Source organism: Rattus norvegicus, chromosome 5 (genome assembly GCF_021556685.1).
Source record: "Rattus norvegicus strain SHRSP/BbbUtx chromosome 5, alternate assembly SHRSP_T2T, whole genome shotgun sequence".
Classification (NCBI taxonomy): Eukaryota; Metazoa; Chordata; class Mammalia; order Rodentia; family Muridae; genus Rattus; species Rattus norvegicus.
Window position 1 is genome coordinate 52766752 of NC_141538.1, and position 27756 is coordinate 52794507.

Sequence of the window (27756 nt, forward strand, 5' to 3'; positions counted from 1 at the left end):
CAGTCTCTGGAACACCTTTTTTTTGTTTGTTTGTTTCCACAGCAGACCTCAGAGACAGAGACGAGGTGCACATGACGATGCCCACAAGCAAGGCAGGTATGGCCCCCTTATCCGCAACCTCAGCCCTGCCCCCGGAAGGACAAGGAAGCAGTGGGCGTTCCCCTGACCAAGCCCCAGCTCCTTCCTCTGTTCAGCAAGTGCGGTACTTCCCCTATGTGTCCCATTCAACCTTCACACCCCACAGCCCGCGCTTACAGCCTTTCTACTTAAGTCAGCAACACGGCTTTCAGGGAACAAGCTAATTGCCTAACAGTACAAAGCAGCCATGTTCTGAAGAGAGGCGAGAGCGCCTTGGTTTCCTGACCTCCTGTTTCTTAGGAACACTAGAGGTTCTTTCAGGGAAGAACATAGTAAGTGTTGAGAGCTGGGTGGAGCAAGCCACGGAACGGTATTAAAGTGGAGGCTAACACAGCTGAGCCAGCCACAGGGCGGATAATGCACCCGAGCAGGGCTTTCAACAACCTCAGCTTAGACCTCTGCATCAGACAAACAGAGGTCTGTGAGGCTCAGTGAGCTAATGAGCTCCCATCAAGTGTGAGAGCATCCGCGCTGGGGGAGAAGACAGATGGGAAGGTCTCAACACTGCCTGGCGTCAGCCTCAGGAGCAGGAAGTGGTTAGTTAATTGTGAGGATTCGATTGTGCTGTAGGGTAATGAAGAATTAAAGGTGTTGCTTACTGTGGGGACAGAGGACCCAGAGCAGCATACCTTCTGCTATGGAAGGACTGGCTAGACAGGGCACTCTTCAAATATAAGGGGGATGGGGACTCCATGTGTGAAAACCCAGGGCATATTATTAAATGAGGGGGAAGCAAGATGAAGAAGCATTTGTAGGACATTAATTGTATAAGAAAGAAAAATAATATTATATTTTAGTACTTACATATTTCTATAACAAACTCTGGGCAGACAGACAAGGAACCAATAAGACAAGTACCTATGGATAGGGGTAGGTCAGTAGAATTGGCTGCATGCTTAGTTAAATATTTTATGTGTGCGATGTTTTGCCTGAATGTATGTCAGTTCAAAATGTGCATGCAGTACCTGGCAAGGCCAGAAGAGGGCATCAGATCTTTTGAACATGAGTTACAGACTTGTAAGATGTCTTGAAGGGACTGGGAATAGAACCTGGGTCCTTTGGAAGAGCAGCCAATGTTCTTTACCACCGAGCCATTTCTCTGGTCCCTAACTACAATAAAAAGAAAAAAAGAAAGGGAGGGAGGAGGGAGAGAGAGACAGAGACAGAGAGAGGGGCGGGGGAGGCTGTCAACCACCAAAAACACACTACACATTTAGGAACAAACAAAAGCAGGTAAAAGTGTCCCTATCAGCAACTCAGCAGCTTCTTTCCCTAGAGACAGGGTACAAGGGTGACCACCTCCACAGAATGAGCACAGATCAAGATGTAGAGCTTCTCCTCCAGTCAGCCCTTGTCCCCAATGTCCAAAGCATTTAGAAGGAGTCTAGCTTGTCACTAAGACCAGGTCCAGCAGGTCTCAGTTTGGGTGATATGTTACATCTCTAAGAAGCTTTTCCCCTTCGGTGCTATGGATGGAACCCAGGGTCATGCCTATTCTGGGCAAGCAGTTCACCACTGAGCTACTCTCCCTGCCTTGGGAAACCTTAAAAAATTCCAGCCTCAGTCCCCCGTTCCAGGACATCAGAGAGAGGGTCCGGCCTTGGCATTTGAGGATCCCTTCCATGTGGCTAGGGACCCCAATCTTGGAACTTCCAGGTCAGTTTCTTTATCCAGAAAGTTGGGGAAAGGAAGAGGGGAGGCAGAGGGTCTCTAGGGAGACATAGCACACGCAATCATATATGCCAAGAGCAAGCAGAAGGCGGACGACGACTCCAGCCGGCATGTGTAATCAGCCTGCTTTCCCTCCGTGGCAGCCCCATTCTGAAACGAAGCTCTGACATAACCAAGTCGCCTCTCACCAAGTCAGAGCAGCTGCTCAGGATAGATGACCACGACTTCAGCATGAGGCCTGGCTTTGGAGGTATGGGGTGTGCCCTGGAAAAGTGGGGGAGGTGCCTCTCCTCTCCTGGGGTTCTCTGTCTGTGCACCCAGATCTGCTTATCACATCAGCACGCTGGCTGAGCTTGGCTGAGTACCTGCCGATGTGTGGTCAGCAAGGCTGGCCAGCTGCCCCAGAGCAGTGCTCCTGAGAAGGCTCACTAAGGGTCAGTGAGACGGGAATGCATGGGAAGGCAGGGCAGATGCAGCCAGGGCTGCCTCCTGAGGATGCTCTGAAGTCCCAATGCGACAACCTCTGGAGTTGTTCTCATTTCGAGTTGGCAGGGGAGCTCCACTTACAGATCAGAGTCCTGTCTGCTGGGTTTAATGAACTGAAAACAGGCTGAGGAGTCGCTCCAGAGCACAAAGCCCTGAGCTCTGAGGCTTAGCGGCTGACAGGCCTCGGCCTTCTCACTGTCAAAGGGGTTTCCTTGCGGGTGCACCTGTGTGTGTGTGTGTGTGTGTGTGTGTGTGTGTGTGTGTGTGTGTGTGTGTGCGCGCGCGTGCGCGCGTGCATGCGTTTATTTATTTATTTATTTATTTATTTATTTATTTATTTATTAGTTTGTGAGTGGTGTGATATGCACATCATGAAATGTGTAGAGGTCAGAGGACAATTTGGGGGAAGTAGTTTCTTTCCGCCGTGTGGCTTCTGGGAACCCAGCTCAGGGGCTTCAGTTTGGGCACTGGGCATCCTCACCTCCTGAGCCATCGTGTTGACCTGGGTTTGGTTTCTTTCTTTCTGGGGAAAATATTTTTTTTTTATGAGTGTGTTCATGTGTTTGCAAATACACGTATGTAAATGTGGGTATGCACGCTTGCAGGGACCAGGGGAAACCCTTGTGCTGTCCTCAGGAATGCTGTCTGCCTCCTTTGAGACAGTCTCTCACCGTCCTGAAGCTCACCAATTAGGCTAGACAGCCTGGCCAGTGAACTCCAGAAATCCTCCTGCCTCTGCCTCCCCAGTGCTGGAGTACACAACACCACACACAGTATTTCTACACAGGATTGAACTCAGGTCTTCATGCTGGCCAGGCCAGAGGTATTTACTGACTGAGCCATCCCTCCAGTCTCTAGAAGTCATACTTGTCTGTCTTTCTTTCTTTCTTTCTTTCTTTCTTTCTTTCTTTCTTTCTTTCTTTCTTCCTTCCTTCCTTCCTTCCTTTCTTTCTTTCTTTTTTTTATTTCATGTTTGCCTCCACTCTGATCCCCTCCAGACCATTCATCCCCCAACTTCTCGGAAGGCCTTTAATCTCTTTGTCATATGCAGCTATTGGATCCAATCCTACCTCCTCATGTCTTGCTAACACACCCTACACCCAATCCACATCCCAAAGCATCTTGTTCTCTGTCAGTACTAAGTTTAAATGACCTGGAAATAACAAAAATGTAATGTTTTTTATTTAAGGCCGTTTGGCATGTCCTGTCCTTCCTGGAAGCTTCTTCACCATGTAACAAAGATACAGTGAGTGGGCAGGACAATGACCTGGATGTGACCAGTATTTCCAAGAAGAAAGGAGGTGCAAACAGAGAAGGTTCAGTAGGCAATTGACGCTAAGGAGCAAACTGGCTGCTCCTTAGATCAGACCCCGACTCAGCCGAGGTCTTCACCACAGTTTCAAATGAACACACGGAACCAGAAAGGAATTGACCATATTAACCTCGCCATTCTGAGGCTGGGAAGATGGCTTAGTGATTAGGCTCCTCGAGAGGACCCAGGTTTGATTCCCAGTCACAAAAAAGCTCATAATGGTCTATAACTCTAGTCTTAGAGGATCAGATGCCCTCTTCCGGCTTCAATAGACACCAGGCATACCTGCAGAAAGAACATTTATACATATACAACAAAATAATTTAACCACGTCATTTCACAAGGGGCAAAGCATTTTCATTACTAATTTTGTTTTGGTTGGGATGTTCCAAGGAGCCAACCCCTGAGCCTGCTCATTTACTTCTTTGACTGCCTGTGGGCATGACCAAACCTTCAAACCTTTGACTCTGACATGACTGACGCACCCCTGCCTGCCTTTTCCATAGTTAAAGTTCAAGTAGAAAGAAAGGATGTTCAGCTGGGTGTGATGACACACTTCTATAACCCTAGCACTTCGGAGGCTGGGGCAGGGGGATTGAGAGTTTGAGATCAGCCTGGGCTACATAGCAAGGCTTTGTCACAGGGGCTCACAGAGACTGAACTGACAGTCAGGGAGCTTGCATGGGTCTGACCCAGGTCCTCCGCATATGTGTGATGGCTGTATAGCTTCTTGTTCTTGTGGGACTCCTAACAGTGGGAGCGGGAGCCATCTCTGGCTCCTTTGCCCGCTTTTGGGACCCTTTTCCTCCTCCTGGGTTGCTTCATGTAATGTATGAGAGAAGAACAAACTTTTAAAAAGAAGGTAAAGCGAAAAAGTAGGGGCAGAGTGGGCGAGTGAACGAACGTTCTCGACTCGTCCTCCCCAGGTCCGGCCATCCCTGTGGGTGTGGATGTGCAGGTGGAGAGTCTGGACAGCATCTCCGAGGTGGACATGGTGAGTGCTTCTCCAGTCAGAGCTCTGGGCAGTGGGGAGGTTCATGTGGACCTGTGTGGGCAGAAGCTCAGTGGAATTCCATCAGAATGGTAACTCCTTGGCAGTTGGGGACTGTCATACTTTACAGGCGCCATTCGTCTGGAGTTCCCAGATGGTATGACATAGAGTCAGGCGACAGACTTGGCCTTTATTCTCCAGCATGAATGCCCTGTGCGATGCAGGCCCAGATTGCAGCCAGACCCACTGTACTCCTGCAGAGTCTGTCTCGCTCTGGACATCTGGGACTGTGGGACTTTTCCCTTTTGGTTTTCAGTGGATTCCAATTAAAAAAAAAATGTCGCCATCTCAGCATGGTGGTGCATGTCTTCAAGTCAACACCTAAGAGGTGGAGGGAGGGTTATCTTAGGGACTAGCCGGGTCTATTGCAAAGAAAGCTCCATACCAGCTTGGGCTACATACACAGTGAGACCCTGTTCCAAAAATTAAAAAGACAGGGTGGGGAGCACTCGACAAGTTAGGGATTTTTTTTTAAAACTCTACCTTGACTTAGAGCCTCCAAGAAGCAGGCCTGAAAGAAGAATTCTAGCCCATCGTGGACTTGGGGGATGCTCCCAGAAAACACCAAGCCAGAACAGAACAATGAGGCAGGGGGACAGGTAAAAAAGCGCTGTGTTCCAAGCAAGCCTTCCTCCACAGCATCCTCCAGGAAGCGGTGAAGAACATATCTCAGGCCAGCCATACCCAGGGTCTGGGAACTGGACTAATCTCCAGCCAAGGTGCCCACAGCACTGACGCGGGCACTTTGAGTTTGAGTCACTGATGTCTGTGAGGCAGTTGCCATGGAGATGAATGGTGGGGTGGGTGGAGTTCAGGGACAGTCTGTTCTAGGTCTCATCCTTCTCCTGTGGCAATGCTCAGTCCAGTCGCCTCAGTTTCGCTCCCCACTGGTGTTGGCTCCACAGTGGGTGCGTTTCTGCATTTCTGTTCTGTCTCCCATCTGCAGGACTTCACCATGACCCTCTATCTGAGGCACTACTGGAAGGACGAGAGGCTGTCTTTTCCCAGTACCAACAACCTCAGCATGACATTTGACGGCCGACTTGTAAAGAAGATATGGGTTCCCGACATGTTCTTTGTGCACTCCAAACGCTCCTTCATCCACGACACCACCACAGACAACGTCATGTTGCGGGTACAGCCAGACGGGAAAGTGCTGTACAGCCTCAGGTGGGGACAGGGGCAGGCGGAACCCGAGAGGCCCCACCCGGTATTTTAATTTTTAAAAATCTACTTAAATGTTTATTTTGTGTTATATGAATAGATGTTTTGGTTGCATGTGTACCTGTACACCATGTGTGTACCTGCAAAGACCATAAGAAGGTGCCAGAACTCATAGGTCTAGAGTTACAAACTGTTGTGAACCACCACGTAGGTGCTGGGAATAAAATTCAGGTCCTCTGCAAGAACAGACGGTGATTTTAACCACGGAGTCACTCTCCAGCCTGAAAACTTGCCTATTTTGAAAAACAAACAAAACAAAACAACAAAAACCCCCTTATTTTTCTAGTAAGAGTCAGGGAAATAAGCTTGTTTTCAGAGGCTCAGATGCACATCTTCTTTTCTCTGATTCCCTTGTTTGGGGTATTCTTTAGAACTTAGGTTTAAATAGATATATTTCTTTTCATCTTGCCAACATAGTTTCCATCCTGAAACACTATAGGACAGTGTCATTCTGAGTATCCCTTTTACAATGTTAAAAACAAAATCGAGGGCTGGGGGTGTATAGCTTGTGGTAGAGTATTTGCCTAGCAAGTTTGGAGCCCTGGGTCCCACCCCACTGCCAAAGAAGAAAAATGAAAAGGAGGAAGGGAAAGGGAGGGAGAGAGAGGGAGGGAGGGAGAGAGGAAAAGAGGAATGGATAGAGAAAGGGAGGAAGGGAGGGAGGAAGGGTGAGAGAGAGAGAGAGAGAGAGAGAGAGAGAGAGAGAGAGAGAGAGGGAGGGAGGAGAGAGAGAGGGAGGGAGGGAGGAGAGATAGAGAGGGAGAGAGCGAGAGCACTCAAATTTCTCCTGTGATTAAATTAAGCTTGGGGCTTAACTGCCAGTGGAAATCTCCAGCCCCAAACCTCAGTGCAAGGACAGCTGCAGAAGCTGGTGGTCCTCACCCCCAGCGCCCCCCCCCAATGGAGCAAACTCAACTCTCACCGGAGGGAGTGGCCCCTGGTTGGGATTGGCTCCTGTATAGCATGTGGATGGTGAGTTTCAGGTCGACACACTTTGCTTTGGGCTCACTTGTGGAAGAACGGCAAAGACAAACTCAAACACTAACATTGAAGTTGAATACCTGTCTCATTGTTCCTGGGACATCTGAACAACCCCTCTGTCCTCATCTTGGATGTCCTCCCAGAGGGCATGGATTGTCAGTTCCTTCTCTAGCAATCGCAGGCTTGTTCTCTCTGGAATCCTCATTTCAAGATAAAATTCTCCAACAAACCAATACAGTCCTACAGCCTTGAAGAATTGCAAAGAACCAGATCATAACACCTATAACCTGTGGTGTTCTAGTAAATGTTTAGCAACTGCCTGTCATGAGCTCTGTGTGTATAATATATATTATTATATATGATACAGTATATGTGATATAGTATATATGATATGTGATGTTGATACATGTTACATATCAATATTACATATTTATCACACACTACATACTATATATCACATACTACATATAATATACTACATAGTATATGCTATACATTATATAGTCCATAGTATATACCATAGTATATACTATATATGTTATACATTACATGTTCTATTATACATATGTTAAATGTTATACATCATATGTTAAATATTATACATTGTATGTTAAATATTATACATTGTATGTTAAATATTACACATTATATGTTATATATGATATTACATGTGAGTAATATGTATACATATATATATGTGTGTTATATATATTACATGTGAGTACTATGTATATATGTTGAGATATATATATATGTGTATGTATGTATATATATCAACATAAGTTATTGAAAGACCCCCAGTCTTTCAATGCCACTGAATCTCTTCCCTCCTGATGTCCTGAGCAATGAATAATACTCACAGTTGCTGGCTTCATCAGAGCATCCAAGAGATGGCAAAGGCATCTGCGGTGTTGATGTGCTGGGGGATAGAGGTTCAGTCATCCCAGATGACATTTGTGTGTCCACCATGGCAGCACCCACTCATCTCTGACCTTCATGAAGAGAACTGTTCCCGTCTGTGGACAAGGTAGCCTCGGCTTTCAGCAGGGGTCAACCGGTCAGTCGCAGAGGTCTTCCCTCCACCCATGGGCTTCTGCCAGTGCTTGACACTCGTGCTGTGGTGGCTCCAGGTCAGGATTGGGCAGCAAGGTGAACAGATTGCCCCCAACCAGTGGAGAATCTAGTTCATGTCAGCTGACCAGTGGTCCCATCCTCTGGGACATTCCATTTCAAGGCAAAACATCAGCCACTTTACCAAAGTTTAAGTTCTGGATTGGGTGATAATTGTTAGTGCCTGGCTGGCAGGAGCAGTGTGTTCCAGGCAGAACAGCACTAAGCCACACATCTCCCAGCATCAGGTACTGGTGCACTGAGACAGGTCTTAAACGCCACATACACAGTCTGCAGATATGCATACACATGACCTCACCCAGCCATTTCAGCCCATGCAAGCCATTTTGGAGAGCAAATTTCTCATGAGCAAGGAATAGGGGCAGTCAGGGATGACCATGAACTAGTGGGTTACCCAGCCCATGCCAAGGTCCACTGTTCTTCGGGTAGTCCATAAGTATCGTTTGTTGCTGGTAGCCCCCTGTACCCAAGGTCTTCTGATGAACACTGGCCCACTGGGGCGTAGGAGCACAGAGCGTTGGGTCCCTGTATCCACAAAACACTGATTGGGCTTCCCCTCTATCCTGGGGCAGTCCCTGACTCAGTGCCCTTTTTCTTACAATAGACCCACTGATCTTTAGCCAGGAATTCTCTTCTGTTGCCAGGTACTGTCTTCCTAGTCTCTCTAACTACTGTGGCCAGTATAAATTTTTCTCCTGTCTTTTATTTCTCTTCAGTTCTTTAGCTTCCTCTTTTTTCTGTCTCTTTTCTTCCCTAGATTTCTGCTCTTTTTGTCTTCTTTCTTTTTTTTTTCTCAGTCTCTCTGTCTACATCTGACAGCTACTAGGTGCTGTACACTTTTGTGCACACACCCTGAACCACACATCAACCTTATTTTCTCTGCAACTTACACTAACTCTCTCAGCAACTTAGCTTAACCCTTCAAGTTTCTGCAACTTTTTCTTCATATTTTTTTCTTACTTTAGCCAAATTGGTGGGGCGTTTTTTCAGCCCCTCAGAGACCCACCATTGGAGTCTGACGGTAGACCTGGTGCTCCCTACCTTCAGGCGTATTGAAGTCAACAGGCAGAAGTGAGGGCCTTTCATCCGTGTCTGGAACATTTTTTTTTTTTTTGGCCTCTAGTAGGATTCTGTATTTCCTGTAACAGCTACTAACAAGTATCTCAAGTGGGATGGTGAGAAAACAAGAAGAGAGTTGAGAAAATAGAGGTCCGCCAGAGGACAAAAGCATTCAGTCACACAGAAAGACAATCAAAAGATTAACAGACAAAAAAAAAAAAAAAAAACAGAAGTGCGCACAAAAATAAAAAATGAGTGGCCAACGCTAGATCATCACAAAACTGAACTGATTCAGGGAGCTTCCGTGACCTCACCAAAGACAGATGAAGGGGAGCGGATTCCACATCACTTTTCCTTCTCAACCACAGACAGATGAAGGGGAGAGGACTCCACTTCACTCCTCCTTCCCAAGGGGACACCAAAAACAGATGAAGGGGAGTGGATTCCACATCACTCCTCTTTCCCAATCAGAATCTCAACTGACAAGTTTTGTGTTCTAGCCTAACTTCAGTGCAGTAGTAACACAAAACAAAGACCTAAGACACACAGACAAAGACCACTCTGGAAATATAGATGGCCAGGAGAGCAGGTCTCTTCTCCAATTCAGGAGAATCACTGAATCCTCACCAGCACCCAGACGGGAATCTCCCAGGCGTCCCTGGGGTCCCTCACCTCCTGGAACGTCTCCCAGGTCAGCGCAATTGGTGAGCCCCTGGCACATCTACCGCTCACACTCATGTCTCTCCTGAGACATGAGCCTCCCTCTCAGCCCGAGATGGGAGCGACTGCAAAACCAGAACTCCAGAACTCTCGAGCAAATACAGACCCAGAGTAGCAAATACAGACCCAGAGTTTAGCTGGCACAAAACACAAAGACACAGATGCTATCTCACCTCCAAGTGGGTCTTCAGAGACGAGGGTGATCACCCATCCCAGAGGAACCCCCAAATGAAAGAACCCCAGTGTGGGGAGACCCTCACTCAAGTCTCGGGATGACGCGACCCCCCAAGAACTCACATAAGACCATCTTTGCTGTAATTTACACGAGGTTTATTGATAGGAACCAGTGCACTGGGGTCGAGACTCATATCCCACGCAGGGGCACAGGAGTTCAACCACCAGTAGCTGGGATGGGGGTATTTAAAGGAAGAAGCCACAACCCAAGGGGGCAGGGATGGCGTCATTGGAAAGTGTCGAGAATACCAGTGAAAAATCACAAGGAGAAGCTTCCTGTCTCTCAAGATTGCTTAACTTTATGGTCCCCTAGTTCCTAGGAGAAGCTTCCTGCTTCTCAAGGTTGTTCTCTAAGATTTTAATCTAACTTTATGGTCAGCTAGTTCCTGGGAGAAGCTTTCTGTTATCTTTACAAGGTTGGGAATCACATATCTAAGGGCCTTATCTTAAGTCCTTTTGTCTAGTTCCTGGGAGAGCAGGCTCAAGAAATGTGACCTTTTACTTACTTACTGGTAGAGGGCAGGGTCTGGAATTTGAGGTATTTAGGGCTCCTTAGGGGTGAGATAGCATTTCTAAACTTCTGACTTTTTGGCTGCATTTTCTTTCATTATAAATGTTGCTGATATGAAGGATGCTGGGATGGTTAGTTTTGATCATCAACCTGACAAGATTTAGAATCATCTGGAGGGTTGGGGATTTAGCTCAGTGGTAGAGCACTTGCCTAGCAAGCGCAAGGCCCTGGGTTCGGTACCCAGCTCCAAAAAGAAAAAAAAAAAAAGAAGTAGAATCATCTGGAAAGAGGACTTGTCTAGATAAGGTTGGTCTGTGGGGGATTATCTTAAATTCATTAATGGTAAGGAGAGTCAACTCGTGGTGGTGAGCATCTTTCCCTGAGATAGGGGTCCTGAACTTAATAAAAAGAGAAAGTCAGACATTTGTTTATTGCTCCCTGCTCTCCCTGTGGCTTGCTGTGACTGGCTGCTTCAAGTTCCTGCCACCTTTACTTCTCCACAGGCTGGAGATAACCTGGGCTCGTGAGCCAAATAAGCCTGAGTTGCTTTGCCACGGCAATGGGACACGGAACTAAGACAGAGAGCATGTTATTCACAAGCGAAATAAAATACACAGTGCTCTTCACCTATCATTTACAAGTATTTTAACTTGAGCATGGCTCCCTACTATTTTCCTGTGAAACCCTTCACCAGTTTTGATAATTCTGCTATCAAGAACAGCTTTGCAAAGTGAGACGGACCATAGCAAAGATGTCTGCTTGCTCAGATGACAGATGAGCACAGGCTGATGCTTTTATTAATGTTAATAAGCAAGGAGTGAGACAAGAGAACTACGTAGGATTTTACTCACTTGTTCAAGATGTACAAACCCTACTGGCCGATTTGGGTAATGGCTCTCAAATACTGGATGAACATTTCCCGAACATCCGTGTCATTCTCAAAGCAATGCCTTTAAACACACACATTTCATTTTTTCTCTTTGTTTACTTGCTTTTATTTTTAAAATCTTTCTCTATACAGTGCACTTCAGTCATATTCTTTCCCTACTCCCAGCTCCTCTCAGGTCTTCCCACCTTCCTGCCCACCCAACTTCATGTTTTTTCACTGAACACAAAACAAAACACAAGACCCATAAAAATCAAAACAAAATCCAGTGAGAACGAAACTATTGAAAAACAAAACAAACGTGCACAAAAACACATGGAGTCCATTTGTATTGGCCAACCATTCATGGGTAAGGCACCCTCCCTGAGGAGTGGTTGACATGCTCAGTGACGTGCCTGTTGGAGAAAATGGATTTTCCTTTCCCAACAGTTATCAACTGCAACCAACCGTTATCAACCAACTTCTTGGTTGGGGGTGGAGCATTCTGTCTTCTTCCCCTTCTCCTTGCTGGGAATTTTCTGGTTTGAATTTGGGCAGGTCTTGTGTGTGCTGTCACAGTCTCTGTGAATGCATATGTAGATCAGTTCTGCTGTGTCTGGAGAAATAGCTCTTTGGCATCAACCACCACCTCAGCCTCTTATGGTCTCGTCTGTATGGATACCTGAGCCTTGAGGGGAAGGTTTGATAAAGACATTCCACTTAGTGCTAAGTGTTCCTGGTCTGTCACTCTATGCACCTTGTTTGTGGAACTCTTTAGTCCTACTACAAGCTTCTCTGATGATGGCTGGGTGAAGCACTGATCATGACAGTAGCAGACTGTTATCAAGGGTCATCCATTGCAGTGTTCCTTCGGCATAATACAGTAGTAGATAGGGTAGGGTCTGGTAGGGGCTCAGTGTTCTGTGATGTTCCTACTACACAGACAAAGGAGACGTCATCCTCGCAGGAGTGCAGCAAACTGTAAAGTGTACTAATATCTCTAAGAAGCAGTGAGTTTTGAGTAGTTATCCAAATATTTGGATGCTTCTATTTTGAGAATACTTTTTTCTTTGAACAATAATTTAAATTAAATGTGTGTGTGTGTGTGTGTGTGTGTGTGTGTGTGTGTGTGTGTTAAAATGTTATACTGACTGACAACATTGTATCTCCAGATTCTTGGAATGTGCTGATGTTAGCCAAGAGATTCATTTGCCTTGTGCAGATCCTAATGTCAAACACAAACTCTTGAGATGACTCTGAAGAGCATATTGTGCCTAAGAGTCTTTCCTGAAGTCAACTGAGAAAAGGAAGCAGGGCCTTTTCTCCATGCTTCACCATTCTGCGTCTGTCTGAGAACTTGCCCTTTTGTTTCCAGAGTTACAGTGACAGCGATGTGCAACATGGACTTCAGCCGGTTTCCCCTGGACACACAGACCTGCTCCCTCGAAATCGAAAGCTGTGAGTAAATGCAGCCTGGCACCAGCACTTCTAAACACCTCTCTCAGTAGCAGGGAGAGTTCTTCTAGGAACTCTGCTTTGCTCTTCCTGCCTTTCACCTCCTGGGATCAGGTTCTCCTAGACCTGGGATAATCTCTTTTACCTAAAGCCTGCTGGTTGAAAATGCTAGTCATTTCTACAAAACGCCTTCACAGATTAGTGTCCTTTCCCAACAGTTATCCCACCTTGTGTACTAGAGCTGTGCCAGCTGACACAGAACATCTCCTATCACACAGTCAAGGCATAGAGAGCCCTTGGAAGAACAGACTATGCATGTGCAGATGCTACTGGCAGCTCCAAGAGGTTTTGCCTCCGTTATGTCCAGCAGCACATGGGTTTGTGGCCTCACCTGAATGGAGCATGGTGGGCAGTTGGCAGCCTCTGAGGGAGTGATGGCCACAGTAACTTCCACCTTATTTTGTGGAAATGGGCACAGTTGGTCTGAGGAGAAGCCCTTCTCCACACATGCTACCTGGGAGCGAGTCATGGTCTGGCCATTAGTGATGAAGCATTTCCCTTTGCAAGAGGAGAAAGAGCTGGCTGGGTTCTAGTATGCAAAGGTGAGCCGAGTGGCAGCCTGAACCCTTGCCAGCATTTAACTGTCTCTGCCCTATGAACAGCACTAGCATTTGGTTTACCCTAGTGGTTGCAGCGGGATTGTGGGGTGAGGCTTTTTGTAGGAACCTCCAGCCTTTGGCGCCTCAGAGCCTTGCTCTGATAACTCTTGAGGAACTGGGAAGGATTCGAGTTGTCTCCCATATTACTTAGCTTGCAGTTTGCTCTCTTACCACAAGCCAAGTAGTCTGTGTGGGGGCCAAGGACACAGAGGTCACACAGCCCCATAGGCAGGCCTGGCTTGCCTGCCGCCCCGTGCCTGACACTGGATCTCTTCTTCCCAGATGCCTACACAGAAGACGACCTCATGCTGTACTGGAAAAAAGGCAATGACTCCTTAAAGACAGATGAGAGGATCTCCCTCTCTCAGTTCCTCATTCAAGAATTCCACACCACCACAAAACTAGCCTTCTACAGCAGTACAGGTGAGCTCAGAGCATGGGTTGAGTGCCAGGAGCCTTTGTCCTGGCTAGATGGTTCAGGCTCTAGTTAAGAAGTGTGTGATTTGGTTGTCGCATCAAGTGTTCAAAGGTTTGAAACAGAAGACCTAAACACTTTGAAACTAGACCTAAATGAAGTCTGGTAGGTGGTACGCATCAAGTTGGGGTGACTTTACTATCCATGCCTCCCTGGACTCATTATACATTCTGTAGCCTCACGAAGCCCAGCTCAGTCAGTCAACAGGTTCTCCAGGGCAGGAGTGAGGATTAGTGACAATTAGACAACACTGTAACATGACTCCAGCCAGTGCTGAGGCTGAAGCGGGTTTACTGTTTTCCAGTCTGCTTTTATACCACTTCAAGTACATGCAAAATGATAAGATCAGTTCTGGGTCAAGCAAGGCATTAAACAAAACCCTGTAAACGCCTTTCTAGGGCTGGTCAGGATGACCAGGATAAAAGGAAGACCACCTATACCTCCCCTGAGCCTTCTCTGAGCTTCGCCTTAACTCAAATGTAAATGTTCTTCATCTGGGCCCCTAGTCAGATTCCTGCCCTAAACTTACTTCTTTTGTCCTGGCCAAATTCCTGTCAAGTGTCTAGAAGCCAGCTGCCTCAAAAGACTCTCTACAGTAGTCAAGCTGGGAATTCATTATACTATATACTATGTATCCAGGCTGGTGAACTCATAAACTATGTATCCAGGCTGGCGAACTCATTATAAACTATGAGCTAGGCTGGCCTGAACTCATTATACACACTGCATCTAGTCTGGCCCTCTGGTTCAGTGTCACCAGTTCTAGGGTTATAGGTGTGCTCCAAGGCCATTAGCTTTTAGGTAATTTTTGATCCACCAATGTATCCAAGACAATTGCCTAGGAAATATTAGTTAAGGCTCAAAGGTAAGCCAAGTGAGTACCTGTTAAGTTGGCACAGCATCCCTGAAAAGCATACCAGAGCCTCTCCTCTCCAGCACCAAATAAGTTCTAATTCAGACTGCTGTTCTCTGCTCATCATGGGGATCTGGCTGTGGCTTTATGAGTCAAAGATCTGTATAGGCCTGGTCACCTCCTGTTGCCTGAGATTATGCTCTGAGGTCTTCCCCAGCTGCTGGTCCATGCTGGTAGACAACTAAGGGTAATGTTCTCTATCCCTTGCATCTGTTTTGACAGTCACCTTTCAGAAGGTTTTGCAGTTCCTCTTGCTGGACTTCTACCTTGTAAGAACACCCTAGACTTTTTAATCTGTTAGCACTAATATTCCAGTTTGGAGTGGCAGTTCAACTCACTCCTGTAACATCAGTCTTCTGAAAACCCTCCACAATCACTTGCTGACATTGAGAGGCATGTCTCATGTGATGCACTCGCTGAGGATACTGGGTCTGCCCAGTCTCCACATATCCTCAGTCCTGGGCATCCTCCTCCCTCACACCTCTTTTCATGGAAAGCACAAAGGCAGAGTACAGCTTAATGGACCACTGGTTGCTACTCCATGCCTAGATAAAATACTGAGCTTCTATCCCAAAACACATTTCTTCCCACGAAGAAATCTAAGAAGGGAGCCAGGCATGGGGTTATTCACCATCACCCCAGCTCTTGCAAGACAGAGGTAGAGGATCAGGAGTTCAAGGCCATTCTCAACTACATAATGAGTTTTGAGGCTGGTCAGAGCAACCTAAAACCATTTCTCGAAAAGAAAAGAAAAGAAAAGAAAAGAAAGAAAGAAAGAAAGAAAGAAAGGAAGGAAGGAAGAAAGAAAGAAAAAATTTTAAAAAGAAAAGAAATAGGGTTGTTAGTCAGTGCTTCTTGAGCTTGGCTATGCACACAAACCTCACAGGACTGCTATTCAAGAAAGATTTGGTGCTCGCTCTGGCAGCACATATATTAAAATTGGAACGATACAGAGAAGATTAGCATGACTTCTGTGCAAGGATGACATGTAAATTCATGAACATTCCATATTTAAAGAAATAAAGGAAGGGAGGGAGGGAAGAAGGGAGGGAGGGAGGGAGGGAGGGAGGGAGGGAGGGAGGAAGGAAGATTCTGCTCTGGTGAGTCTGGACTATGGCCTAGGAATCTGGAGAAAGAGAAGGGAAGGGAAGAGAGAGAAAGGGTGAGAGGGGATCAAGCTCAGGACTTGTGCATGCTGTCAAGGACTCTACCTGTGAGCTACATTTGAACTTCTAAGAAACTCCCTTGAAACCATGAGGCTGATGGGACCCCAGGCCATATTTTGAAAAACAAGACTTTAAATAATGTTCTCAGGGATTCCCTTTGTGTTTATGAAGGGGACAAAGATTTCTTGTAGTGCGTTCACACAAATGTCAAGGGTCACCACATGATACCATCAGTGTTTTTTTCCTGTCCTCCCCCAGAGGTATGGTTCCAGTTGGGGGGGGGTGTCTTAGGCAACGTTTACGATTCTCTCAATAAAACTTGTTTTCTGAAGGAGCCAAGCAGCCAGCTATGCTGCATGCTCTCTCTTCTCCCTGTGTCCCCAGGCTGGTACAACCGTCTGTACATCAACTTCACTCTACGTCGTCACATCTTCTTCTTCTTGCTCCAAACCTACTTTCCTGCCACCCTCATGGTCATGCTGTCCTGGGTGTCCTTCTGGATCGACCGCAGAGCTGTGCCTGCCAGAGTCCCCTTAGGTAAGGGCTATCTCAAGTGTACATTACAGGTATTTGGAAATACAGCTCATTCTTCTCCTCTTCACAGCATAAGGAAATGCTTCAAGGGACTGATTCGAGTAGCATCCCACAGTCTAAGTGCCACTCTGGAACTCTGTCTAGGCGTCCACGCCTGTTCATCCAAAGAGCTCACCTGTATGTTGTTGTAAAAATATAAAAAATAAAATGCTGTCTTTTATCCCCACTAGGTCCGGCACCATGGTGCCCCAAGATATCCGCGGGATATCTTGCCAGAAGCACGAATTCCAATTCCCCAGACCAGCCGCCCCACACTCCCTTACACTTAAACCTGCACATGAAAGAACACACAACACAATAACCTTTGATCCGATTGATAAGATATAATTGCCCACCTAAACATACAAAGCCCAGTACCATCCATCCCTTAAGAACATTAATAACAACCTGTAAATACACAGAGTGGAATCCTAACGTCACCTGCCACGTTGTCTACCGGCTACTCTCCCTGTCCCTTCTGTTTCTCCCTCTTTCCGTTCTAGTCTCCTCCTCTTCCTTCAAACTTTTCTCAGACCCCTTCCTTCTCATCCAGTGACAGGCCTCCTTCTATCCTGTACCTGCCCTCACCTGTATTTTACAAATTAAATGTGGAGAAGGTTCTGGTGAAGTCACCTGAGTCCTGAGTACATGACTAGGCAGCCATCCTTGGGGCAGTGGAATTAGCATCAAAATACAGAAAACTCCAGGGCAAACCACAACACCTGTAGTCCTCTAAGAGCCCTTGTCCTAAGGGCTCCCAGTCTTTGGGTGATTTCCATGCTGGTCAGTATAATGGATTCTGTAGCAGTGTTTCTCAAGAGATCTTTGCAATAAAACCCTTGAGGGGATGTTAAAAATGAAGGCTGGGAAAGACAGAGTTCCTAGGTAAGGACCTGTATTTGGGGGGTTGGTTTTTTTTAAGATAAGGTTTCCCTGTTTATCCCTGGATGTTCTGGAACTCACTCTGTAGACCAGACTGACTTCAAACTTAGAGATCCACCTGCCTCTGCCTCCTGAGTGCTGGGTTGGAAGGTGTGTGCCTCTGTGCCCAGCCAGGATGTGCATTTTTAATATGCCCCTCCTTTCCTTTCACAGCGCCCCATCGACTCTCCTCATCCCAAGCCCTGAGCTCACTTAGCCACAGGCTGCAAGTGACAGGGTGGTCCACCAGGCTTCACTGAAATGGTTTGGAGTTGGCCCTTAGGATGACCCTAATCCTCCGTGATTTGATGTTTTCCAAACAAATGTTCTGAGCTTAATTTGAAATCCTGGGCAATTTCCCACAGACAGATGCCCTGTTCTCTAGCAGTTAGCTGTCACACTCCAACAAGTACTGTGCTAAATACACGCGTGCTATCATATTAAAATCTGTCTCCTATAAGCAAAATGATCCTGGTAGAACTGATGTCAAGATACTCAAGGTAGTTCTTCTGGAGGGGCACACAGGTCCAGCATGGGGTGGCTGTCGGCTAAAGGGAAAGGCTCAGGAGTATAGAAATTTTATGACACAAAGGACACAACATTGAGACAAACCCTTGAGAGAAATACCTGCATGTTAAAATGTCTGGGGCTTTCTGTAGAAAGGATGTAATGAATACAGTAGGTATACAGAGGAGGAAGTGGGGATGAGGGGCAGAGGACCCGTAAGAGAACTGTGGTAGCCAGCTCTTGAGAGACAGGAGGAGAGAGCAGGTGTTAATTGTCTAGGCCAAGGGAGAACAAAAGACAGAGAGAGCCACAGAGGGCCAAGGCCTGTAGTATCTGGTGAAGGCAAGCACATGCTTCTTTCTCACTGTTTATTGGCAGGCATCACCACGGTGCTGACCATGTCCACCATCATCACGGGCGTGAACGCCTCCATGCCTCGAGTGTCCTACATCAAAGCCGTGGACATCTACCTCTGGGTCAGCTTTGTGTTCGTGTTTCTCTCGGTGTTGGAGTACGCAGCTGTCAACTACCTGACCACAGTGCAGGAGCGGAAGGAACGGAAGCTTCGGGAGAAGGTGACTTTACCGTGACGTATGCTGGGCTAGCTTTGGGCCTGTGGGTAGGCCCAGCCCTCCTTGTAAATTGTGGCTACAATGCCCTCTCCTCAGCTGACTTCCAAGCACGGTCACTAGCAAATGGAATGATGTATGCTTTAATATTTGACAGTTACGTCTTTTTTTCCTTTAAAGAATTTTTATGGGCATTGGTGTTTTGCCTGCATGCATGTCTGTGTGAGAGTGCCGGGTCCCCTGCAACTGGTGTTACAGACAGTTGTGTGCTGCCGTGCGGGTGCTGGGAATTGAACCAGAGTCCACTGGAAGAGCAACCATGCTCTTAACCCCTGAGCATCTTACCAGCCCCCTACATCTTTCATCCAGTGAAGAAATTCATTCAACATCTACATCCTAGCAGCCACCAAACCAAGTTAAGACGTAGTTTATTTAATTGCGCTTCTGTTTAGAATGTATTGAAGTGCTTTTCAGTCTGTGGGTTGCCAGGGATTGTCCAAGAAGACCAAAAAAAAAAACAAAAAAACAAAAAAACAAAAAAAAAAACCCCACAGATATTTACGTTACAATAAATTATTACATTCATAATTATTATTTACATTCATAAGGGTAGCAAAATTACAGTTATAAAGTAGAATGAAAATAATTTCATGGTTGGCAATCCCCACAACATGAGGAACTGTATTAAAGGGAAGCAAGACAAAACCGTAGGAAGATTGAAAGTCTCTAGTCTAGGGACAGAATCCCAGGTGGGAACTAAATGATAACTTAACATTTGTGGGACATGTTATTAAGGAATGTGGAGGAGGTCTACAACCATAATTTGTACTAGAAGCTTCTCTTCATAGCGCCCATCATTTCTTAAGTGATCTTTCCTCCCACCCTCCCTTTCTCCCAGTTTGCAACTCAGAAGCTGCCTTAGTGAGGGTTTCACTGCTGTGAACAGACACCATGACCAAAGCAACTCTTAAAGATTTATTTATTTATTATATGTACACTGTAGCTGTCTTCTGACATGCCAGAAGAGGGCATCAGATTCCATTACAGATGGTTGTGAGCCACCATGTGGTTGCTGGGATTTGAACTCAGGACCTCTGGAAGAGCAGTCAGTGCTCTTAACCACTGAGCCATCTCTCCAGCCCCTGAACAAGGCAACTCTTATAAAGGACAACATTTCATTGGGGCTGGCTTACAGGTCCAGAGGTTCAGTCCATTATCATCAAGGCAGGAACATGGTGCTGTCCAGGCAGACATGGTGCAGGAGGAGCTGAGAGGCTACATCTTCATCTGAAGGCCACTAGGAGAAGACCAGCTTCCAGGCAGCTGGAAAGCCCATGCCCACAGTGACATACTTCCTCCAACAGGGCCACACCTTCTAATAGTGCCACTTAGTGTGGTGTCAACAACCTATAATCCAGCTGCTCAAGAGGCCACTGGGTTACACCCTTCATGCACGGGGCTTTTGCGGGCTTCTGAGCGACGGTCCTCCGCTCACACAGCCCTGTGTGTTCACAGATCTCCTGCACCTGTGGGCTGCCCCAGCCTCGAGGGGTGATGCTGGACAGCAGCTACAGTGACGGGGAGGTGAACGACCTGGGTGGCTACATGCCTGAGAACGGAGAGAAACCCGACCGGATGATGGTGCAGCTGACCCTGGCCTCCGAGAGGGGCTCCCCACAGAGGAAAAGCCAGAGAGGCAGCTATGTGAGCATGAGGATCAACACCCACGCCATTGACAAATACTCAAGGATCATTTTCCCAGCTGCTTACATTTTATTCAATCTGATATACTGGTCAATTTTCTCTTAGATAGATGTGATTGTGTAAATCTTGGCAGGCACCACAGAAGTTGCTGTAAAAATGAGAATGACAGTTTAAAGCCATTCCTACCTGGGTTTTCTCTGTCCCCTGTTCAGCTCTCCAAAGCTGCACCAACAAGACACCTTGTTTTTGCACTTATTAAGTATCAGTTGTCTGCACAGCAGTATACTAGGCGTTGCAGGACGTTGCCATGATAGTAACTGATGTTAGCGGCTCCCAGATCCCAGGAAGAGCACAGAGGCCACATGTGGACATGCTGCGGTCCAGGGCCAGGGCTCTGGATGCTTTTCACATCGAGGGGTTTCTACGTCGGTGGACCATGTTCTTTAGACTACGTAGATCTGGGAAGGACCTAAATAAAACTCATCTGCATTGGGCTCACAGGCACATAAACCCCCTCGGCTGAAAGGGCAGGCTTCGTCTGTCTCCGCACCTGCTCCACATCCCCATACTTAATGGAAGGCAGTGGCGCTCACAGGGTTCTTTTCCACAAGCTGCATGGCTCTCTCCTTCTAAGAAATGCCCTTTACATGGCTGAAATGTCCCTAGTAGACTTTGAAGATAGAGATACATGGATCATTTCATCTGTTTTGAGGGGGCAACAAAGCTAGAAAACCGTGTCCCTTTCCACGCCTTCTAGTCACCGTTTCCCTCCTCTCTACCACAGAGCAGGTGCTTTCTTCAAAATAAAATCTTTTCTCAGTCGCATGACAGCATCACTGACTGAGGCGCTTGAAGAGGTATTCATTTCTTCTGCATAGTCAGCATTTCAAGAAAACTCGAGGCTGTTTCTAACTCATGGGAATGAGAAGCAAACTGTTTCTTAAGAGAAAGATAACATTGAAAAACAAAAGAAACAGACAGACATCTTCATTTCCGTTCAGCAAGTGCTGTCTGGGAACTAGAAAGCAATTATCTTCTAGATTGAGCATCCCATAGACCAGATAAGCTGGCCCATAGCAACTGATGTCAGCCATGGGTTGTAATTTGATGTATTGTTTTAAAATAGAAGCCTCTATAGTCTTTATCTAGAAGATATATAGCAGCCCCAACCGAACTTGCTCAAACAGTATTGAGCAGTATGTCATTTGCTCTGGGCCACGTCTTTCACTCAGAGAGACAACTACTTAGCATCTGCCACATCCCAGCGGCCATTGAAGCATCTTAACCAAGTCCTGGCCCATTTAGTTGTGGTTGTGTTCAGATTTCAGTAAGAGAATCCCAGGAGAAACATAAATGATAATTTAATATTGTGGAACATATGGTTAATAAATATAGAGGAGGTCTAAGAGACCTGTCCAGGGGCAACCATCCTCTGTGCTGCGAAACCTATCTTCATATATGTCGTTATAGCTCCCATCATTTCAAGGTTAACTTAAGGGATCAATACTAAATAGTATCATACACATGGCTATTCTTTACTCTGGTCATAAAAAGAGCTATTTGCAAATTCCTACTTAGAAGACAGTCTCTCATTTCCCCCAATAAAAGGTCATCAAAAGCTTTTATCAAACTCAAGTGGTAGACTTAGAGGGATAAATTAAGTAATTATCATTGATTTTCAAAATGACCGTTCGTTTTGCCAAGCATGGTTTGCCCATGCACTTGGGAAGTGGAATCAGGAGGGTCTGGAGTTCAAAGCTAGCTTTGCTTTACGGCATATTGGAGGCAAGCATGGGCTATGTGAGGTTTAAAATGGTTGGCTTTTCATTTTTATTTTATGAAACATTTACCATCAAAGCCAACAACTTTGCCACTGTCTTCTTCCTCACCACTAAGGCCACTGAGCTGTCTAGGTTTCCAGAGCTTGTAACTAAGCCCTTTGTACTGTTTGGGACACTCCACCATTTGAGCCAGTGTGTAGAATGCTCTCCTAGCCTGCTAACCTGCTATATTGAAGAGCACAGACTGGATGGCTTAATCAACAGAGATATATTTTCTCACAGTTCTAGAGACTGATGTCCAAGGTCAAGGTGCTGGCCGACGCAGTTTCCCCAGAGGCCTGTCTTGCTGTCTTTCCAATAGCCACTCTCTTGCTGCATCCTTGCCTTCTTTCCTCTGTAGCAACAACCTCTGTCTAGATCCCTTTCTCCCTAGTTACATTGTATCAGGGCCCACATCCATGGCCTCATTTAACCTTAGTTACTTCTTTAAAAGCCTTGTCTCAAAACCATTTGCTCTTTAGCGATCTCCTCCAATTTGGAATTCTTCATCTTGGGAAGCTCCTTAGGACTTAGGAGGTACTTAAAGAAGGTGATGCTGTCCATCCCACAGGGAAGAAGCCTGTTCAGGTTAAGCTCAGGAAACAAATAACAAATTCAGGAAGTCCCTGAAACTGATAAGCTATCACCCCCCCCCAAGTATATACAAACAATAAGAACTGCTGAGGTCACTTTTAGATAATCCAAAAATTCTGGAAGAGACAAAGACCAGCCAAGCTGCCTAGAAGGGACAGTTCCAACCCATCTAGCTGCCTGCAAGTCATGCTGTGAGCTCCAGATTTCCAGCTATGGGAGCTGTCACCCACGATGGGGCAGGCTTTTGTAATGAAACTGTCTTTGAGTCATTTCTGCACCTCTAAATAACCTCAATAAAGCTCATTGGTTCATCCCGTTGGACATTGGTGGTGTCTTTACTCTGGTCTGTCACTGATTTTCTAACTGGAGTGGGTACATGTTTGTTCACGTATGTACAGGAACAGTGTCACACAACACCATCATGTTGATTTCCATAACACATACCCATGGAGATCTATTTGCATCCTAGTACATCTAATACTATATAAATAGTTGTACTATATTACTTAGGGAATGACAAGAAAAAAATCTGGGGACTGGAGAGACAGTTTTGTGGGTAAGAGCACTGCTGCTCAAATTTGAAGAAATGGGTTGAAGTCAGCAGCACCCATCCAGAAAGCTGTGTGTGTGTCCATGTGCATGCCTACAATGCTAGTGCTATGGTGTGTGTGTGTGTGTGTGTGTGTGTGTGTGTGTATATGTGTGTGTGAATATGTGTGGGTGCACATGTGTGTAGGTGTATTGAGTGTGTATGTACATAATACATGCATGTGTGCACATGTGTGTAGGTATGTGTGTATGAGTGTGTTTATGTGCATGTGTATTTATGTGTGTGTATATGTGTAAATATGTGTGTGCGTGTGTGTATGAGTGTATGTGTACATGTGTGCATGCGTATATGTGTGAGCGTGTGTGTAAATGTGTGTGTACATGTGTGTAGGTGTATGTGTGTATGAGTGTATGTATGTGCATGTGTGAGCATATGTAGCATGTGTGAGTGTGTATAGGGGGAAGAGTGGAGATAGGACTTCCAGGGTTTGCTGGCCACTAGCAAGCTAGGCAGCTCTAGATTCAGAAAGAGGCCCTGACTCAAAGGAATAGGTGGACAGTAATGGAGCAGGTCACCTGATATTCTCCTCTGGTCTTTATGAATGCAATCATGTGAAGCCACCACACACATACGCACACACCACATTCACATACTCACACACATGAAAAAATGCCTACATCTGTTCAATATGAATGCATGTTATTACTGATAAATTCTGATTCAAAGTTAGTTGAATACATGGATGCAGAAGCTATAGGTATGGAGGCCCAGCTCCATTTGGTAATAAGCAAACTCTGTGTGTGTGTGTGTGTGTGTGTGTGTGTGTGTGTGTGTGTGTGTGTTCACCAATCAGACTTTGAGGCTAGCCTTTCTTTGGTATGTCATTGGTTATCTACCTGGGTTGAGTAGATATTTGTTTGCAACTCCCCAGGAAAAGTGTGTCACACAATGTGTGCTGTGGCACACATGCATTCACAAATATATGAATTTTGTTTTCTTTTTAAAACATAGGACTTGGGGGTTAGGGATTTAGCTCAGTGGTAAAGCACTTATCTAGCAAGCGTAAGGCCCTGGGTTTGGTCCTCAGCTGCAGGGGGAAAAAAAAGATAGGACTCAAAGGGCCACTCTAGATCTAAAAAATTCAGGAGACTGGGGAGATAGCCAGCGTAGCACATCATGACAAGAACATAGGCTCTGTGCACTCAGAGCAGCTGGGAAGCAGAGACAAGCAGAAGAAGGGCTTGAATGCCAAGGTCCCTTCGATAACATGTCCCTAGTAACTTAACTTACTCCACTTGGACCCTACATCATAAAGATTCTGGTACAATCTGCATACTATAGACTTTCCTATATATCCTGCAGTAGAATTTTCTCTACCCCCCTGGGAGGATTGCCTCTACCTGCCCACGGAATGCTACAGGCAAGATGCTTCCTCCTGCTTCTCAGCCATGCTGCCTGCTTCATTCACAGTCAACCTCCATTCAGGTACGAGATCATCTCCTGCGCACATCTAGGGATGGTGTTGAGACACAACCTGCATGCTTTTCAGTTTCTCGGTTCCTATGTTGAGCTCTGAACTATCTGAAATAAGCCTTCACAGGATGCCAGGAAAGGCAGCCTGGGGCAGCATAGCCCTGTGCCTCCTGATTCTGCTGCATCCTGAATTCAAGATTCAAGTGAAAACGAATCTTGATATGGCATTTTGGGGACGCACCAGATACACAGTATAACAAGCCTTTTTTTTTTTTTTTAAAGATTTATTTATTTACTATATGTAAGTACACTGTAGCTGTCTGCAGACACACCAGAAGAGGGCACCAGATCTCATTACAGATGGTTGTGAACCACCATGTGGTTGCTGGGATTTGAACTCAGGACCTCTGGAAGAGCAGTCGGTGCTCTTAACCACTGAGCCATCTCTCCAGCCCTATAACAAGCCTTTTAAGTTACAGTGGCTTTACTGCCATCTCAGGATAAGAAATCTACTCATGTTTACGTAGCTTATTGAACACAGAAAGTCAAGCTGCTGCCTAACTAGAGACTTCACCCCTACTGACTAGTATCCACAGTGCTCTGCGTTCTACAAGAAAAGTAACCACCAACCCAGCTGCAAACCCTATGAAGACCAGCTTGCATGATACACCGGTGTTCTAGTGACACAAAAGTCATGGGAGTAACCATGCATTTCTGCTTGGATTCAGTGCCCACTCTGTGAGAGGGAACCAATACCCAACACCACTCTCGTGGCCATGAACCTGAGAGTAGATAAGTCAGAGGCCCAGGGGAAAATCAATACTATTGTTCTGTTAAAGGAACCCAGCTGTTCCTCTGTGAGTCATAATGATATTCCGCTAAACCCACAGATCAGTGTCTCAGTCCTCACCAGACAAGCTTCCTTTTGCAGTAAATAGGAACTAACAGACAGACCCCAAACTGGGCAATATGCAGGGTGAGATCAGTCCTAAATGGGATGTTTTCGTCAAACCTCTCCCCAGGGCTCAGGGATCTATGTGGAAGTGAGAAGGAAAGACTGTTACTAGCCAGAAATGAAGGGTGACTCAAAAGAAATAGTGTCTTCCAGACAGAAAGGGACTAATGCACACATGTACTCAGACACGGAGGCACACACTAAGTTTGCGTAAGTTCATGCCAGATGGGACCCCAGTGCCAAGATGGGGAAGTGGACACAAGTTCCCATCTGTGACAAAGAAGCTGTTTTCCACGGACAACCTCTTGCACAGGAAAAAATAGGGGGTTTGTTTTTTTTGTTTGTTGTTTGTTTTTGTTTTCAACCAATAAAATCTACATCAACCACACACGTAAGGAGAGGCCTTACAGCCAGCAGTAGATGGCCAACACAAACCAAACTCATTAGTGCTTTTCTAACTTTTCTGTCTCATATTGCTTTGTTTGGGCATTTTTTAAAAAAAATCTTACTGGTCTTTTGTTTGTTTATTACGGTTTCTGATTTTGTGTTTTTAAGGGTTTTGGGTTGTGTGTGTGTGTGTGTGTGTGTGTGTGTGTGTGTGTGTGTGAGTTTCTTGATTTCGTTTTTAAAATTTTCATTCTTTTTCTTGTTTGCCTATTTTCTAAAGAGAAAGAAGGCATGGGGTCGGGTGGGTAGGAATATGGGGGAGATCTGGGTGAGGAGAAACTATGATTAAAATATATTATATGATTTCTTTTAAAAAAGGAATCTGCGCTTTGTATTGTAACAGTGGTGGTGCAGGTGGGTAACCCCAGGTGAAGGCAGGTCGAGGTCTGGCTCAGGGGCAGTCAACTGAAGGGCAGTGGGAATGCCCCTTGTTGTTTGAGGCTTATGACTAGTGTGTGTGATGTGTGAGTGTGGACACGTGTGGAAGTCAGTTCTGGGGACAGGCTTGGAGCCCTCTCACCGACCCCGAATTATCCTCTTAAGCACATGTCATTCTTTTATACTACATCACTTACATCCCTTTTGCCCAATACCAGATAACGAAACAGAAGAAATCATACTCAAACCAAACATAAGACAGTAATGGGCATAGACTTGGGCTTGGTGTCACATGCTTATGATCCTAGATGTTGAGAGGCCGAGGAAGGACGGTGAGCTTACAGCCAGCCAGGGCTACGCAGTAAGACTCAGTCTTAAAGACAAAAATTAATTTGAAAAGATCGGAACCTTTTATGCTGGCTGGTCTTATGTCAACTTGACACATTAGAGTTATTTGGGAAGAGGCATCTCTGTGAAAAAGCTCCCACCACATTGGCCTGCTCCACTCTGGGTCGATGTAGAAGATGCCTCCCCTAGGCTGGTGGGAGACTGAGAAAGCCAGCAAGCAGCACTCCTCCATGGTCTCTGCTTCAGTTCCTGCTTCTAACTTCCTGCCTTGGGTCCTGCCCTGACTCCCTGGATAGTGGACTGTAAGCTGGGAGCTGAAATAAACCCTTTCCTCCCCATGTTGCTTTTGCTCATGATGCTCTCACAGCAGAAACCCTGAGACAGCTCTATTGGACCAGGCAGTAATTCACACAAAGGCCCGTGGATACTTTGTTTCTCTCATGAGTTCCTCAGCTTTGGTAGGAACTGTTCTGAACTGCTGTCTAATGAAGATAGAGCTGTCTATACAGTGAAAGTCAGGTGTGAGGCTGTAACTATGTAGCTGACACTTAGCACAGGGATGCCCAGTTTTCAGTTTCCGAGAGAAGTAAAACACTCATTTCAGCTTTGGTTTAATCTATTGTTTTGTTTTTTGTTTTATTTTCTTGGGTCAGGATCTCACTTAATAGCTCTGGCTGTCCTGTAACTCACTCTGTAGACCGGGATGGCTTTGAACTCACAGAGATCTGCCTGCTTCTGCCTCCCAAGTGTTGGGATTAAACATGTGCATTACTATGTCCAGCACAAACCTCATTCTTAAAAGATTTAGTCTTAAAATTCATATTATATAAATATAACATTTACACAGGAAGGAAAAGATCCAACTC

At 45.9% G+C, this 27756-nt stretch overlaps 1 protein-coding gene and 1 non-coding gene across 4 annotated transcripts in view; both read left to right on the top strand.

Annotated features, from left to right (window-relative positions):
* The window catches only part of Gabrr1 (gamma-aminobutyric acid type A receptor subunit rho 1), a 69009-nt gene extending 45949 nt beyond the window's left edge, over nt 1-23060 (top strand). For 2 of the 3 annotated variants that reach the window (XM_087547792.1, NM_017291.4), the window contains 9 exon segments: nt 43-96; nt 1953-2059; nt 4534-4601; nt 5605-5828; nt 12759-12841; nt 13780-13920; nt 16436-16588; nt 18431-18627; nt 20137-23060. In XM_087547792.1, coding sequence (XP_087403918.1) covers nt 2041-2059; nt 4534-4601; nt 5605-5828; nt 12759-12841; nt 13780-13920; nt 16436-16588; nt 18431-18627; nt 20137-20430 — 1179 coding nt within the window. In that variant the 5' untranslated portion in view covers nt 43-96; nt 1953-2040 and the 3' untranslated portion in view covers nt 20431-23060. 3 annotated transcript variants of the gene reach the window in all.
* On the top strand, nt 15795-15900 carry LOC120103194 (U6 spliceosomal RNA). Its single transcript, XR_015621636.1, has one exon. It is a non-coding gene; the product is annotated as a U6 spliceosomal RNA (small nuclear RNA).
* Nucleotides 23061-27756: the final 4696 nt, after the last annotated feature.